The sequence below is a fragment of the Pezoporus wallicus genome, unplaced genomic scaffold (assembly GCF_028554395.1).
Source record: "Pezoporus wallicus isolate ANWC-B61680 ecotype Strahan unplaced genomic scaffold, APGP_CSIRO_Pwel_v1 contig_7227, whole genome shotgun sequence".
NCBI classification, from domain to species: Eukaryota; Metazoa; Chordata; class Aves; order Psittaciformes; family Psittacidae; genus Pezoporus; species Pezoporus wallicus.
Window position 1 is genome coordinate 1,744,019 of NW_026637191.1, and position 18,167 is coordinate 1,762,185.

Genomic DNA, 18,167 nt, shown 5'->3' on the forward strand with positions numbered 1-18,167 from the left:
GTGCTTTCCGTACCGATGAGCATGCACAGCCAGCAAGCCACGTTACAGTACCGTACCGCAGCCACAGCACGCTAATACCCACAGCTGCAGGCGGGGGTTGTAAAAAATACATGTTCTTCACAACTGCCACACCAAACCCTGTTGTGCTATTTAACTGTCTCCAGGATTTTCTTCCATTTACCGATGTAAAGCTCAGTGCTAAAACCAAGTCAAAACGTGTCAGATATATTTATTCATTAACAATCTATTACTAGACCTAGGGTGCTGTGCTGTGGTCTCTAGAGAAATACACAGATTAAGGGTGACTTCTCCATCCCGGCACCTTCCATGCTCTCCCAGCGACGACCCTTCTTCACTAGAGACACCAGCACAACAAAAGAACAGGGGGTGGTGTGGTATGTTTCCATATAAACAGCAGCCCATCTGTCCCAGCTTCATGCATGAATGGGATCGTTACTTTAGCTTTCTGTCTTCAAAAGTTCTTCTAAAGTCTTCTTGATGTATGGTGACTGAGCTGCAGCGTGAGTTAAGAGACTTGGTCCCATATGTGCAAAAAGTGCTTTTGACAGTTTTGCTGTGGCTGTCCGAATGTTCCCTCTGGTTCCAGGCAAAGAGCCACTGTTCGTCATGTTTCCCAGGAGGTGCCAAAGGACAACTAGAACTTTCTGCTCCACACTCTTAGGCTTCCGTGGATATAACTCCATCACAATATCTGCAAGAAAGACAGCAGGTCATCAATCGGTGTTTGAAGACTTCTCTTTAAAGCACAACTCAGAAGTGATGCCCTGCTCTAAGAAGTGTTTAAAATCACTTTATGTCAAATCATCTTCTCAAGCACTAATGAAAGAATGCTGAGTATACACAAGAGCTTCTCTGTTGCAACACCATCAGAACTCTGATAAAAAATACCAGCTTTGCCTACAAACACCCCTTTTAGCCTCTCTCAGGAGTTCACACAGTCATACTTGTACTGCTGATAATTAGAGTTTTCCATTCTTAAAATTGAAACAAGAACTTTTTTTCAGGTTTGGTTCTTTTTTTGTTTTACGTTTTTTTTGTTTGTTTGGTTGGTTGGTTTTTTTTAAGTTAGAATTATCATAGGGACCTGTATTTCTCTCAGAGCGCTGTGTAGCATCTCATATTTTATGATTTCCACTCTGTCTATGAAATACTTAGTAGGTTTTTGAGTTTAAGGAACAATGAAGCTTTTCCCTACTCAGACAATTGCATCAGGAATTAAGTGTTTCATTTGCAAATGTTTGTCTTTTTGCTAGAATGGACTCCTCTGATATACAATACAAACTACTCCCCCAAAATACTAGCAAGAGATGGACTGTTTAAAAGCTGATTTCACATATAGAAAGCAGAAATTTAGGAATATTTCAAGAACAGACTGTCTGTTATGTTTAGTTCAATTTCACAGCTACTACATACGGAACTACTCTGAAACTAAGCCAAACATACTGTTTGAGTCAAGCCTATTTCCCATAAAGATATCTCTTGTTCACTTAAAACAGCAAAAGGAAATTCAGCACTTCTGCTAGTAATAATCCCCAATATTAAAATGTGTATATAAATTTTAATCCAAATTTGCCTTTAATTTTTGAGTAAATTTGTTCTTAAGCTTTAGGAACATGACCATTCTGTGGTCATGCTCAGCTTATGTCCTTTATGGCTCAAAGCCAGTATGTATTACTAAAAGCCTTAAAATGAGAAAAAGAGCAACTGCGAAAAGCAAAAAAGGTACAGAAGTGAAATTCAGGAGTTAGTAGGAGCCAGCCTTAGAGAACAGTGTATTTTCTGTGCTGGGAAACCCCAGAAAAAGCAGATGCTCATTCTTCAAGGCCAGGCTGGACAGGGCTTTGAGCAACCTGGTCTAGTGGAAGGTGTCCCTGCCCATGGGTTATGTGGGAACTAGGTGATCTTTAAGATCCCTTCCAACCCAGTGTGATTCTATGATTCCTAGTAAGTTTATGTGGATGTGAGTACTGCTCCTCAGTCAGCTCCATGCCTCCCACCCTACACAGGAAGAAGTGCTTGCTGACCAGGCAGAGTGCAGCGTGTGGGTACCCAAGTCTTGATACTGACACAGTGAAACTCATTACAAAACAAACCTCATTCTCTCTGATTCCATACTAAATTATAAGCTTAAGGTATTTATAAATATCTTCCAGGTATTTACACATCTTCCATCTGACTCCATAATAATAAGCTATTGTTTGATCAGCAATAACTCCAGTTTGCATTGGAAGGGGGTGAAATTTGACAACCACTACATTGTTAATGCCCGCAATCTATTGTGACAGAAGGGAAAATGTATAACCATCACCATCCCACAATGAATTTGCCTAATAAGGATAGTACACAAACAAATATCCAAAGTAAAACATCACTTTACCAGCAAGCTTTTCTGTTATGTCTTGTTTGGCTTTTCCATTCAGAAACTGGGCTTTTGTGCAGAACGGCTGAAGGAGCAAGTAGTTGTCTAAATGCAGAGAACAAAACATGTTACAATTGGTAAACAGAAAATTAGTCTGGAAATAAACAGAATATTCAGAAACGTAAATAAGAACCTTACTTGTATCAACTTCAAAAATCACAGTGATAGATTTAAAGGCATAAAAGCATAAAAACATACTCTTTTAACAAGGCCTAACTCCTAGAATCTGGTAGAGCATAGCATATTCTTTTCCTGAAAACACTGAGATTCTGCTCCAAAGCTGAAACAATTGAGGAAGGAAAATGGTCATGGCATACACAAATCAGCAAGAATCTAGTTCTTTGACTTGTTGGAGATTAAACAGTGTGACAATGTTCTTGATAATGAAACACAGAATCACAAGAAATGGTTGAAGTGGGTGAAGGACCTCTGGAGATCATCTGGTCCAACCACCTGCTTAAGTGGAACCCTCTGCAGCTGGTTGCCCAGGACTGTGTCCAGGCAGCTTTTGAATATCTCCAAGGATGGAGACTCCACAGCCACCCTGGCCAACCTGCGCCAGTGCTCTGTCACCCTTACAGCCAAAACCATCTACTATGGGAAAAGAAAAAAAAACAGCAAGCTGTATTGCTGTATTTCTGGATCAGCAAAATACTGAGATGACCTGTATGGTGTAGAAAGTGTGAGAATAAAGCCAGTGATTCATTACACAGTGTAATGATTGGGTGGAAACTTGGAAAGAATGATTCTTTAAATTTAGAATTTAATACAATTAAAACTCTTTAAAATTAAGACGGAGTAAATTACTGACCTAGGTGTTGACACAGAGCCTGAATAACATTTTTGGCAGCTGCATAAATCCCTGGGTTTCTGGAGTTCAGGTTGTTGTCGACCATGGCGGGAATTAACATGTTGATCACAGGTGATAAATTGTCTTTCAGCAATGGAATTATCTGGTGCATCGTCTCCAAAGCAATCTGATTTACTTTGCCATTTATGTCATTTAAACAATACACGAAAGCATCAAAAATCTGAAAAAGCATGCAAACAGCATTCATCAGAATTAACAATTCATATTTGAGGTAGATACTACATTTCCTGCTTTACTGTTATACTTTGATTGTCCATCTTAGCAAAAGATGGCTCTGATATGCAAATACCTGAGATACTTTTTTGAGCAAGTAAAGCAACATTTGATATCTTTATACTCTGTATTATTCAACTGTGCCTCACCTCATCTGAATTTACATCATTCCTGTACAATGTAAAGAAGGCAAACTAGCCATCTGTAACTTTCAGTATGACTAGTATTTTCTGAAAGCAAGTATTTTTAGCAAGACACAGCTGTATTTAGTAGAAAGTATGTTTTAAAGATTTCAAAACCATTCACATTTAAGATACGGTGAAGTTCCACAAAAGTATTTCACAGTTTCACAGCAAAGATTCTATACTGTTAGAAGACAATCTTGGTTTTCCTTTCATTGTATCTATCTCTAGTTTACAACTCTTGGACCTCATCATAGTATTTTTCCCCTACAGAACCCTTTCCTATTACAAAGGATACTTACTGTAAGCTTTATCATAACAAAGACCTTTCCTCACATTCTCCTAGGCAAAGCAAGCAGGCAGAATTTGCAGCTGTGTTTCAGAGAGTTTTTCAGATCTTGATTAATCCTTGCTGTTCTTTCTGTAAGCTGTTCCAATATTTTGATATTTACTCAGCCATGGCATGAAAACTTGCCTGCAGTATTCCAGGAATAAAGAGTGCTTTCTCTAAGTGAAAATTTCCAGCTTCTTCATCCTATTTACTTCCTTTACTACCTTTGTAGCTTGCACAGCTCACCCTGGAGCATACCTCACCTACTCCTCACTATTTTCCTGTTAATCAGATGTTCTTATTGAATGAGTGAGCAAAGATTTTTATCAGAAAACAGCTTTAAAGACCCTTGAAATAAAATATTTTCATACAGTTACCTTCACAATGTTTGCAACAACAAAGCCTTGATTATTCTCTGCATCAAATGACAGCTTCTTAATGCCACGTATCCGATCACGGAAGTCCTTTGCATTCAATAAACCTATAATGTCTTTAACATATTCGTCATTTTGTAGTAAATTACGAGGAGCTGTTTTTCTTACGACTTCATAGGGTTCTGTAGTCTTTCTGTTGGAAAGGAAGAAGTTAGTTAGTGAACACATAAGCACGCTGAAATAGGAGTTTAAACCTCAAAAATCTCATTGTTTTCAGTAAAAGAATATATTATCCTCTACCAGATTCTAGGAGTTACGGCTTGTTAAAGAATATATTTTTATGGTTTTATGCCTTTAAATCTGTCACTGTGTTTTCTGAATATATGATAAGGTTCTTATTTATGCTTTTGAATATTGTGTTTATTTCCAGACTGTTTCATTTTCTGTTTAACAATTTTAACGTTTTGTTCTCTGCATTTAGACAACTGAAAAGTGACCCAGTACCATCTAAAACCTTCAGCATCCCCAGTTAGGATCTAAATACCTGCTGTCCAGGAAAGTGCATGGATAATCTGCATTGTGGCTACCACTAAACATGTTTTTTCTATAGACTCTGAACAGCAATATCTTTAACTGATGATAACGGACCTACTATGAAATCCAAGTGGTTTGTCCACTGTGTATATATTTCATAGGCAGTCAATAGGCAAATTAACTTCAAAGTGCAAAAAGCTATTTTAATATTACCAATTACCCCATTTAAAAGAGCTTATCTGGGACATGTCAAGTTTTTTCCATTTCCTGAAGGCACGTTTACTTTTCACAACCCTGTTGTGAATGCTTCTGTGCTCTCTGCTTGCAGTGAAGCTACTATCCTAGAGTGTAAGTTACTAGCAAGGTAAAACAGTGAAGATAATTACCTGTCAGTGATGTTGGTAGTACCTCTCAAATGTCCAATGCTACTAGTATTGGAATGTCCTATTTTTGCTGAAGGTGCATCTAATGGCAGCCCATCCAAACCCTGCACAGAGGAACAACTGTTAATTAACATAGCTGGTACAGTTCTGCCCTGCTAGAGAAAAAAAAAGCTATAAAAAGCAGCAAAGTGCATCTCGTCCAGTGTATCTGCAAGCAGTAAAAGCATGAAGAGGGCAGCTAACAAGCAGCACCTTGCCATGCTGCAGTCACTTGATTACCTGGCTTGCTCTGAATGCTCTGCCTTCCTTTACTGTAGGTTCATTGTCTACCCCTAACTACCACTAGTACACATTTACATTTCTCAGCTGTTAAACAAGAGCTTTTCCACATACCTTTTTACGTAGGTTGGTAACAGCTTTCCTAATATAAGGCAAATCCTTGGTCAACACATACGTCTCAATTGTTTTATCGAAATCAGGATGAGTCATCATACTGAAGAGCATCTTTCGACCATAATACCTGAAGGGCAACAGACCACAACATCTACAGCTGTAAACACGGATTTGCTTTGTATCTCTATTGATAATTATAGATGTGTAATTCCAAAATACTAAAGTACAGATAGACTGCTATCTATAGATATAGACACACATTTCATTCTCCCACAAAAAAACTGTGCTCAAGAATCACTATTTAATCAACAACTGAGCAAATTAATGAGATTTCAGATGTCTTTAAATATGATGGTCAAGCCTTATCAGTCAGACAGCATGGATCCTAGTGCAAACAATCCCTCTGTGTCTTGCATCTCATCTGTGCCCAACAGAGTATGTTCTTTGAGTCCCTGTACCATGTGTGCTTGCAGCCCAGAAAGCCAACCATGTGCTGGGGTGCATCACCAGCAGCATGGCCAGCAGGTCATGAGAAGGGATTCATCCCCTCTACTCCACTCTGGTGAGACACCACTTGCAGCACTGCATCCAGCACTAGGGCCCCCAACATAAGGAAGGCATGGACCTGTTAGAGCAAGACCAGAAGAGGCCAAGGAAGATGCTCTGAGGGCTGAAGCACCTCTCTTACGGAGACAGGCTGAGAGCTGGAGTTGTTCAGCCTGGAGAAGAGAAAGCTCTGGGGAGACCTTACAGCAGCTTCTAGTACCTAAAGTGACTGGTGAGAAAGCTGGAGAGGCACTTTTGACATGGGCATGTAGGGGTAGGACAAGGGAGAATGGCTTTAAATCGAAAGAGTGTGGATTTAGATTAGATGTTAGGAAGAAGCTCTTCACTGTGAGGGTGGTGAGGCACTGGCACAGGTTGCTCAGAGAAGCTGTGGGTGCCCCAGCCCCGGCAGTGTTCAAGGCCAGGTTTGACGCGTCTTGGAGCAACCTGGTTTAGTGGAAAGTGTCCCTGCCTGTGGCAGGGAGGTGGAACTACATAATCTTTAAGGTCCCTTCCAACCCAAACCATTCCATGATCCTGTGACTCTATGATTCAACCACCTGGAATGTGCTTATCTTAACTATTAAACTTACTAACCTTGTTTGTTGTGAACTATCCTGTGTAAACCTGACTATTGCAGGAAAAAGCTTATCAGCGACACGTTTGGTTCCAAACAGAATCCGGTCCTGGCCCATACGTTCTACAGTGTCTGAGAGGTGCTGAGCTGCACATCTTCTCACAGCTGAATTCAGGTGGCTAAAGAAAACACAGCTGCTTAGTAAAAACTCCTCACAGGAATCAAACAGCAATATTTATGTGCTCTACCAAATAGATTATACAAGTTTTCTTTTTTCATCTTTAGCATAATCTGCAAGTATTATACTGGTGAAATGCAGATCCTTATTCTGGTCATATAGAGATGTGGAGCACAGACAACTTTATTAAAAAGGGTAATCCGTTTGATTAAATTTCATTTCATTCACTTAAAATCTCAAACACCTATGCTGATGAAAATGAGAGAAAAGCTGGAATTATTTTTCAAACTTGTGTAGCAAACTGACCTTTCATATAAGTTTGCTATACCTACTGATCCCACATTTCAGGGTACACAATTCTGCAAATTCAAACTTTTCCAATTTTATTTTTGTCTTTGGATTAAAAACCCTACTTTGAGGTCAGTATCATTGCACAGTCAATGAGACATTTGTATGGTGCATCAGGAGATACAGTTTTGAAGGAGAGCTAAGGCACAGAATTGACTTCGAAGCCACATCAGTGGCTCCCAGCTTTTCAGTTTGACATGAATGTCCAGTGCTCTTCCTGAATAATTGTGTTCCCATTTCACCAAGATTTCATTTTCTCTGGTTCTACAAATTACCACAGCCTTACTGGATATAAAACTATCACTAGATTATACTGCACAAAGCAGCTTCAGTTTGCACAAAGACAACTAACTGGGTCTATTCCAACTGCAAATTGTGGCAGTTCAGAAGAGACCCCAGGATGCAAAATCTTTCCAGTAGTGTAGCAGCTCCCATGCTGAGCTCCCTGCTAATGCAGCCATCCTCTCAGCTGCTGCTGCGGTACCAAGTTTAAGACTAGCTTAAGACTAGTTTTGGCTCATGCTTAGTACTTGCAGTTATGTCTATATAGCAGCCACATGTCTCAGGAGAAGGGAAACGGTAACGGATTTAACTCCTGCTGCATGCACCAAATGGAAAACAAGAACCATGAGGTGCAAAGCGCTCACTCCACAGAAGCAAACAAGCCCCCGTTCCCCATGAATGCCTGCTGCTCACGCAGAATAGTTAGAAGTCTTTTTGCATCCATGTAAGACCTTAAAATTAAACTCAGTTCATACAGGTAAGAAACACGATTTTAAAATTTCTGAAATACAATCATTTTGAGAGTAGTCTCGGAATCATGCTCTTGATCAAGCACCCGTTCATAGATACGAGTTTATAGCAATAGTCCAGTATCTTTAGAGCAAAAATTGCCCAATTTAGAAAATATATCCTTTGTGTAATTGCAGTTGTGTCCAACAGAACCTTTCCACCTCATACTGAAGACACATAATTTTTCTCTCAAATTTCCACTTTGAAAGGTAATTCTCACATTCACTGTTACAGCCTCTAGAGGCAACAGCTCTGAATGTGCTGCATGGGCTTTGTTGCTCATACGGCTAGAGTACCATGAGGCCAATAGAAAAGCTATAACTCACAGTGCTAGTTAGGCCATCCATTGATAACACATTAAAAACATACTGTACTCCACAATTTATACACCGCTTTGACCGAAGTCTTCTTAGCTGTGAAGAATTTAATCCCCGCTTTAAATGCTGTATTTGGGCTCACTGCTCAGATAATTTTGATGCCTTAGATATATGAATTCACAAATTGGATGGGTCAAACCTTTATAAGTCTAGAAATTTTTTAAGGGTAGTTCAGTGTATTTGAATCTGCTACTAAAAATGGGGAGATCAGATGTAGCCAATTATGATCATAAGTATTGCTTGTCCAAGGACTTCTGAAGACAAGATGAAAGTACATGAACAGACCACTTTATATGTCTTCTGAACTAAAGCAGTGTGCAGTAACTGCCTGCTGCTCTTAAATTCACCAAAAAATCCAAACCAACCCTACATACAGGCATGATTGATAAATAATTTAAGTCCTGAGGCTGCTATTTGCCTCTCAGCAGTTTGAAGTTCAGGTAATTGCAGTATGGTTCCCACTGGCTTTCAGGAGACAGAATCAACATACCCCACAACAACCAGCTTCCCAGGAAACAAAATAGGAAACAAACTATTTTGAATCAAGGCTAAGTCTTAGATTTTCTGCACAGCTACAAATCTTAAGGATTGATTCATAATGTGGCATCTGAAATACTTAATGGAAGGGATGAGAACTATAGCCTATTAAATGTCATCTAACTGATGACAGAGAGATAAAAGATCAAGTACAAGTAGATATATATATATATCTAGCATGCTGGAATGCTTGATTAAGTGGATATATGAGGATATAAAAGAAAAAGAACAACATACTTTACAGGGAAAGTGAAAGAAAGGAAGTCAACTTCTACTACAGACTGAGGCAAGCTAGAGGTCAAAATCAAAGCATGCAATTGGAAACAGGGGCTTGTTGTGTTTCAGGTACTGAAGAAAATAATGGCCACCACCACTGTAAAGGAAATTAAAATGCAGACAAAAAGACTATTAACTAGTTAAGGGTAGAGAACAGGAAATCAACCAAGACAGCTGCAGCTAGAGAACTGTAAGTTATAAATCATCTTTCTGAATAAAACTTAGTGCTGAAAACTGAAAAGACAGTCATTTTTTTGCAGAGCAAATGCAAAAAGAGAATGCTATGTGAGCTTTACTAGCGTATGTATGTAGTAATGTATGTATGTAATGTATGTAATGTAGTGTATGAGCTTTACTAAAAGCAAATAAAATTACTTAAGTGTTGCAAAATTACAAAAAAATATAGCAAGCTCCAAAAATCAACAGCTAACTTTTAACATAATGTATAGAAGGAGAAGGTTGGGGGTCTACATTTTACTTCTACACCAACAAACACTGCTCTGGGTAGAAGTTTTGCAGAGCTGACTTATATATTGTCAAATTTCTGCCTATTCTATTTTTATTTTTCTTTTAAAAAGACTATATTAGGTAAACTTAACCTATTCACAAGTTATTTCTATATAAAGTCTATAAGAATTACCTTTGCCCTCCATCTATAAGAGAATAAAGTGCACGTGCTGGAGTCACATTATTAACCATAGCCTTCAGTGCTTCGTCTACCTCTTCCCTTATAAATGTGTTGGATTCACCAGCTTTGTGCAAAAGGACTTTTACTGTATAATCTAGTTCTTGATCCATGCTCTTTTTCAGGTAGGTGAACAAATCCCCTAAACAGACCACAGCAGTTCGGGAAACACCTGAGCGTAAATTCTTGACCTGCACACAGGAAAGACCCAAACAAACAATGAATAATGTTTATAAAATATACTTTAAAATAAATAAAACTTAATGTTTCCCTTTGTAATTTTTAACTAACATTAAAAGCAACTGAGAAATATATTTCTAACTTGATGCACAATGTGTGAGAATTAAAATACGTACACATGAAAAACATTATTGTTATCTAAATATTTTCAGTCTTTTAGCAAATCAGATCAAGTGTTGGTATCTGAAGTATGAGCTCCTTTGCTGAACACAAACTCATCCTTACCAGATTTCAGCTTATCTGAGAGCTATACAATACATACACCCACACAGTCAGTGAAATACTTTGATAGTAAAGTATAACCTCTTGAGCCACAGCCATGCTTGTTTCATGTAGATTTGCAGTCAGAGTAGTCGCATGGCAGGCAGACAAACGTCTAACAAAGTTCAGACCTTCAATTTTCTTCTCCCTATGTAAAAAAAAATAAATTCAAATGCAATTATGTAATACAATTTGCGATTTTTTTATAAAAATATTAAAACCTAGAATTCCAAGAAACAAAATGGCAAACAAATTAGATTGTAAAATTAAGCAATGGTATATAATGTACAAAATTCTTTCAACGCGAGTCTTTCTTTGAATGCAGTAGCAGGAGTATTTTAGCATACCAGTCTCTCAATTCTTTCCTATAGTTCTGTTCACAGCTTGCACTAGTGGCAATTAAAGCACTACTTTCCTTTCCTGAGTTGAAAAGGTAGCAGCACTGTAGCCCCATTTCACCAGTCAGAGCCCACTGAAGCCTTATATTCTACAGGAAGTGACAGGAAAATATTGATGGGGCCCCTCTCCGGATCAATGCTTAAACTTACATAGGTCCACAAGCCTCTGAAAGCTTATCTATCAAGCCTCAATTTACAATAGTCCCAGTTTAATCTAGGTTTAGATTGAAAAAAAACTTTTTTTTTCTTTTTTTCTAATATATGACTTGCAATCCTCACTACTTTTTATGTTATGTCCTTTTTGCTGTTTTATTTTGGGGTTTTTGTTTGTTTATTTTTCAAGTTATCAAAATAAATGCCTTCTGTATTACATCCAGGTTGCAGACAGATGTTTACACCTACCAGTCATCATTAGCTAGAAGTGTTAAGGCTTCTGTCAGTGCCATTTCCGGCTTTGAAAAGGGACACAGTTGTGATTTGTCTGTTGCTTCTGTGACTGGTGACCTCTTGTCTTTATAGCGTCCTTGTGCCCTAAGAGAAATTCCATCTGCGAAATCATGAAGCATAAGAAATAATTAGCATAATCTGAAAAAACTAATTCATTCCAAGGAAGAAAATATAAGAAGTTTGAGATATAGACTGCTGCTACTAAGGGACCGGGTTTTCAAAAGGACAGCTTTCCCAGTAACAACCTTGATCACTCACTAGTTCATTCATATCAATGATTTTTTTTTCAAATAGTCACCACATTAAAGATCGCAAGCACAAATATAGTGGATTATTTAGTGCAAAACTAAATGCACATGTTGATGAATTCAAATCCTCTTCACCACCACCCCAAAATTACTAACCTTCTAGAGCACCTCAGGACCGTCTGTTGTACAAATAACTCATAATAAACCCAAGAGTATTTTGGAACTGCCCCACTCCACATGTCCAAATATTTTAATAGTATTTCGTTAACTTAAAATGTCCAGCCTTGCTACAATGTGGTAAGCTGTTTGTCTTCTTGAAGCTGGATGTCATTTTTAATGAAGGATTCAAAGCCACATTTTCTAATGACAAGGATGCATTTCTTCATGATGTTAATAAGTCCCCACAGAGATTTAACTCTAGAAAATAGTAGGAAAAGTCTGAACTACAACAACTAACCAGAAGAAACAAACAAACAAAACAAAAAAAACCCAGAAGTATTTCCAGTCCTAATTTGTCTTTTGAAATTTTTCTTAACTAGTCTTTCAAATATTTCCCATAAGCACTTTATTCTCCACCATTTGCTTTATAAGGCTGACAAGAAATTACTAAAGAGTAAACTACAGTGTAAAATTAATTCTAGTAATACCCTATTTACACTAAACAGTCAGGATTTTTTTGTAGTTATCACAGAATTTTCATGTCCATTTCAGCAGCATTGAAAAGTGTATTATTCAAGACACTAATTCTCACTTTCTGCTGTCATTATCTCTGGTTCCTTTGGTTCAAGGTTTTCCCAAGGTTTCTGATCCTTTCCTTCAAGGTCTGTGACATCCTGATATTTTTTATGATTGTATTCTTTTTCTTTTCTTTTATTCCGCTTCGCCTTATCCTGGGCAGATTTTGACAAGGTAACTGTATTCTGCAAAAAATTAATTCACCATTATAATATGCGATATAATGCAAAAATTGCTCAATAACTTACCCAGTTCTTTATATTGTCTAAGGTATGCATGGAAAATTTTTATTGTCACCATTATTCTACAGAGCAAAAGGAAATTATTCACACAAATATTAAATCCAAGCCCCAAAAGTGCTGGATGAGTGCTTTTTGCACAGTAAATGGTCCTACAGGCAAAAAGAAGCAACATTCCAGGGTTAAACATTTAAGGGAAATAATCACTTACTCTAGAATATCTGAATAGTTAGAGAACTAAGGTCTATAAGAAAAGATCTTCTATTCCTTGGCAGCGTTGTGTAGTTTCCTGGAGTTTTAGCTAACAAATACTCAGGCTGGGCTAACTCACATTTAAGCACACATGGTTGTTGTGTTTAACAGTGGTCTTTTAGCAGTGTGATCTGATCCTGCTTTTTAATATGTTTAAGACTTCTGTAGTTCCTCATGAAAACTTAGTAACATTTAACACATTCTTCCATTTACTCGGTGGAATTTGATCCTTCCAAGTATTCATATCTTCAGCAGAAATCAGAAAACTAAGACGCTGTTTACCATTAACTTTTTAGTCATCTTAAAATATTATTTTAAATGCTTTCAGAAAGACTTCCGATTTAAATTTCAAATTTTCTGAAATTTGCATTGCACTTCATTCAGATAAAACCTGTTCCGCTTTATATCAGATGTAAACAGCATTTAATAAGGCAGCACCACTCCTCAGGAAGCCATATTATGGGACAGATATTCAGACACTGTTTAAAAAACTTATGAATGGAGCCAGATTAATGCGTCCATTGAAAAAAGAAAAAGACATGATCAAAACCAGCCAATTCCTCCTTCCACATTTCCATGTGCTGTGGGAGTCAAAGAGGACATTTCCAGCTTCATTATCTCCTGAAGCCCTTCTCCCAGAGGTGTCCAAGTTAGGTGGGAAGCTTCTGACACAACAATTTGCTGTTATATCCAAGTGGAACCAAAAAGAAAAAGCAGGGAGAAGCAGCTTGCTGGCTATAGGCTATTTTAATCAAACTCTTGTTTACCACAACATAGAGACTACATAACTGTATTGAGCTGTATTCACACACATAAAACCAGGAAGCAAGACAATAAAAAAGTTCTGAAATTCTTACTTCTTCATTTTCAATGTAGAAATGAGAAGCTCTGTCCTGCTGGATGCTTCTCCCACAGGTACCTGATGACTGCTCACTCATCTCATTCAAAGCCTGGTCATCTCCATTAGCTATACATGCTAGAGACTGTCTGTGCTCTTGTGCAGAAGGATCTTCAGAAACACCTGAAAGGCATATCATGTTGTGCCCTCACCAAAATAATAATTTTATTCAGCAGAACTTATTAAAGCTAAAGAAAACCAAAAGCAATTCAAGAAGATAAATCACTGCTATTATACTATTAGTGTCAATCTCCACCCGTAACTACTCTTATTTTATTCTACTGAGTAGAGTGAATGTATGTACATGAGGGCACACTGGACTGGAACTAAGACCTAATCATCATAACTTGCTGCTATTCTTTGTTGCTGGACTAGAACAGCATATCCAGTAACTGCAAAACTTTGAAGTGTAATTCTTTATATTTCCATTTAAACTGAAGATTGTTCACAATCTAAAATGTACAGAATCTATTTTTCCTTTTCCCACTCTATAAAGGTACATCTTCCCTCATTTTAACAACATTATGAGTTGTAGGAGATAATTTTGGTTTTGTAATACCTTTACCAGCAATTACAGCTGCATCTTCAGACGGGACACTTTGTGAGATGAAATCTAGATTGTTTGTCTGTGGAAAACTAGATGCTGGCTCCGCAAGACCTTAAAAAAAATAAATCACATAATATAAATAATGTAGTTTATGCTTTGGTACATGTTTTATTCTTCTAAAATGTTATACACTGACATCTGAAGTTATCGCTTTAATGAATCAGTATATTTGCAAGTTACTGAAGAGGAATTATTAAATATTTATATCCCCAAAACCATGGAAAGCATATATCAAACAAAATTGCTGCTAAAAGATCATAAAGAAAACCAATGTTTGCAAGAGGATTTTTAAGCCAACTTATTCCACCGAAAAAAAACAACCAACCAGAAGTTCCTAACTCACTTAGTGGATGGATAGCACTGTTTCTTACATGATTCAGCACAATTGAATCATAACAGAATTTGCAATATATTTTCTCCCAAGCAGCACTTAATGCTGTTTCCCATCTAAATTAGCAGTCCCTCAAATTGTCCACCAAAGTGGATGACATATATTATGTACTTCTATACTGGCTGCACTAGTTGCAAGTAAATATTACAGTTTGTGACAAAAGAAGGGCACAATTTACTTTTGCTATTTAATCTGGTTCATCTGAAATTTCTCAACAGAAAAGATGATTTAGCAGAACCTGATTACTTACTTTCTACCAGAATGTGCAGAAATGAAGTCAGGGGACTACTGAACCATCTCAGCTGAGAAGTATTCTGGTAAACTTAGATCCCACCATCTACATCTACAGCTGCTGCAAAATGCTCTTTACCAGGCAAGCTGCAGCATCTCAACAACTTGGGACTCTTGACAACTCTGTTACGCTTTACGCTCTCATCTCGGGCTTTAGTTTGCCAAAAATAATCCCAGGTAAGAGTCTGGCAGATAGCTCTTTACTTTACAAATTATCTGATTCCATAGTTTTAATTTTGGAGCTCTTTTCTATGCTTTATGAGAAGAAAGATAAGTCAAGAAGGGTTTCTCTTGAACGTGTTACTTTGTCCTCCCACAAACCTGATCAGAGGTGTCTGAATGTTCCAAGATTTAAAATCCAAGAAAGGTCAGAATTAGTCTTTCGGGATTTTCTTGAATATAAACTTGAAGCTTCATGAGCAATTCTGTCTTAGACCGTAACTGACATACAATGCTGGATCCCCTTTGGAACCTACACCCAGATCAGAACCTTCTGTCCTAATCTCAGCTTCAAGCCCAAAAACTTAAAAACTTCAATTTCACAGCATTTTATGGGCATCACAGGATAAGCAGGTGGTGGTGTTCTGGTTTTGTGTTTTTTTTTTTTGTTTAGGATTTGCAGATCTGATTATAAAGTTTATTTCCATTGCTCAGCTCCACCATTCCTATAAAACAGACAAAACTGCCCATGTTTAATGTTGAAACAAGATATGAGAAAACAAAAAGTCTTACTGGGACAAAGATCTTCCTTATTCAATGTTTATTTAATTTTCTATTTGTCACTAAAACATAATTATTTGATATCTATTTTCACCACTTTTAGGGAGCTGTGAACAACAGACAGTGAAAACTATGCACTCCTTAAACTGACTTAGGTAGGGGACAGTAGCTCCTAGGATGCATTAAAAATGACATAGTTAAAAATGAAATGTTTAGTGTAATCGCTTAAGTTCCTTAATTTTACCAATGAACAGAGTAATTTGAAACCAAACATTTTTAAAGCTGTTCATTTATTCAGACTGAGATATATAACAACTTGGTCCTTTTTTTCATGCTATGTACTATCACTTGACTTATAATTTTAATTGGCAGTCTAATTTCAGTTAATGTCAGGAAAAAACCCAACTTGGCAGCATAAAGACTAGAAATGAGGAAACCACATTTGAAATGCATTTTCTATACAACTTGGTTTACAAAAGACTATATATAACCTCAGTTTTTGACATGAGAGCTTATGTGAACAGTGATATAGCAAACTCACAAACCCTTTGAATGCTTATAATTTCTTTGGTGTTCCATATTTTGACTTTGAAAAGTAGTATGTGACAATTCTTGCTTCTTGTCCTCATAATCTCCACATCTATTGACACAGTTCAAATGCTGGCCAACTGTTCTAACGTTATCACCAAATGCTGGACATGCTAAAGGAAAGAAATCAAATACTAAAAAAATTTAAAAATAAATTTAAATACTTTTTTCTTTGTACTACAGGATTTGCAAATAGTTACATTTTCAAACACCCTCAGACTGGTTTATGCATACAGTGTGAGCAGCTTTGCCTACACAAATCTGAGTATTTCAACAAAGAAGCATAACAGGTTCAAACTTAAACAGGGGAAGTTTAGATTGGATATAAGGAAGAAGTTCTTTACTGTAAGGGTGGTGAGGCACTGGAATGGGTTGCCAAGGGAAGTTGTGAATGCTCCATCCCTGGCGGTGTTCAAGGCCAGGTTGGACAGAGCCTTGGGTAGCATGGTTTAGCGTGAGGCATCCCTGCCCATGGCAGGGGGTTGGAACTTGATGATCTTAAGGTCCTTTCCAACCCCAACTATTCTATGATTCTAAAGGTGCTCAGGCTCTATTAATTTTTCACATGCAAAGCCTTTCATCTACAGAACGACCCAGGTTGAAAGTATAACTCAAACGCTGAAAAATGATTTTTTAGTTCAAAGTCTTTCAAATATGAACTACCAAATACTAAGTAATTCAGCATTAAAAGCCAAATAAAGTCATAAGTCAACTAAGTGAAAATAGTAAAATGCTAATTAGAAGAAATCTTTACATTCACATCCTGTAGAAGTCTTAACATTTTTATGTTACAATTATAAACAACAGAAACATCTTAGTTTTGGTGAAAGAAAAACCACCCACAAGACCAACAAACCAATAAAATAACAAACTCAAACACCACTAATTACTTCAGGAATCCTTTAATGGATCTTTATAATACCTAAAATGACCTAAGTTTTTTCATATATATGTCTTTTACTTCATGTTCCACAAATTCCATGGAACTAACCCTGCATTTAATTGAAGGGATTGATATGCATAACCAAGGTAGCAACCAGAGTGACGCAGGCATCTTCCTCGGGTGCTAGCAGAACACCAGACTGCAGTTTTACTTCCCATGGCTGCAGACGTGATGGTACTGGTATGTTTGCCACCACCTACCCATGCCCATCTGTCTTGAAGTTCTGCACTGGTGGCTGTCACTGTCACCACATCCTCTTCAGATAACGAGCCATACTGAAATCTTTTAAGATTCTTCTTGTGTTTTCTTCTTCAGCTGAGAACTTGGATCAGAGCAGGATTTTTTGTTCTGCTAGGGAATATTTTGCTTTGGGATACCCAAGATGGTGACACTCTTCCAGCAAGGAATGCTATGAATGGTGATGAAGGGACAGGAACTCATTGAACAAGTAAGAACAGACACATCACATGAACATTCTCCTACATAGAATCATAGAATAGTTAAGATTGGAAAGGACCTTGAGATCATCTAGTTCCAAACCCCCTGCCATGGACAGGGACACCTCACATTAAACCATATCACTCAAGGCTGGTGACCCAAGTCCCCCTTCAGATACTGGAAGGCTGCTATGAGGTCTCCATGAAGCCTTCTCTAGGCTGAACAGCCCCAACTTTCTCAGCCTGTCTTCATACAGGAGGTGCTCCAGTCCCCCGATCGTCCTCATGGCCCTTCTCTGGACTTGTTCCAACAGTTCCATGTCCTTTTTATGTTGAGGACACCAGAACTGCACACAATACTCCAAGTGAGGTCTCACGAGAGCAGAGTAGAGGGGCAGGATCACCTCCTTCGACCTGCTGGTCACGCTCCTTTTG

General features: G+C 37.7%; 1 protein-coding gene across 1 annotated transcript in view; it reads right to left on the reverse strand.

The window, feature by feature from the left end:
* Positions 1 to 452: 452 nt before the first annotated feature.
* The window catches only part of TOGARAM1 (TOG array regulator of axonemal microtubules 1), a 35,462-nt gene continuing 17,747 nt past the window's right edge, over positions 453 to 18,167 (reverse strand). Inside the window, 15 exon segments of the mRNA XM_057403862.1 lie at positions 453 to 712; positions 2,399 to 2,485; positions 3,252 to 3,471; positions 4,415 to 4,604; positions 5,332 to 5,432; positions 5,722 to 5,848; positions 6,865 to 7,023; positions 9,993 to 10,228; positions 10,581 to 10,686; positions 11,339 to 11,483; positions 11,923 to 12,048; positions 12,383 to 12,551; positions 13,715 to 13,878; positions 14,315 to 14,413; positions 16,310 to 16,465. Of these exon segments, the coding sequence (XP_057259845.1) occupies positions 459 to 712; positions 2,399 to 2,485; positions 3,252 to 3,471; positions 4,415 to 4,604; positions 5,332 to 5,432; positions 5,722 to 5,848; positions 6,865 to 7,023; positions 9,993 to 10,228; positions 10,581 to 10,686; positions 11,339 to 11,483; positions 11,923 to 12,048; positions 12,383 to 12,551; positions 13,715 to 13,878; positions 14,315 to 14,413; positions 16,310 to 16,465 (2,339 nt within the window). The 3' untranslated portion in view covers positions 453 to 458.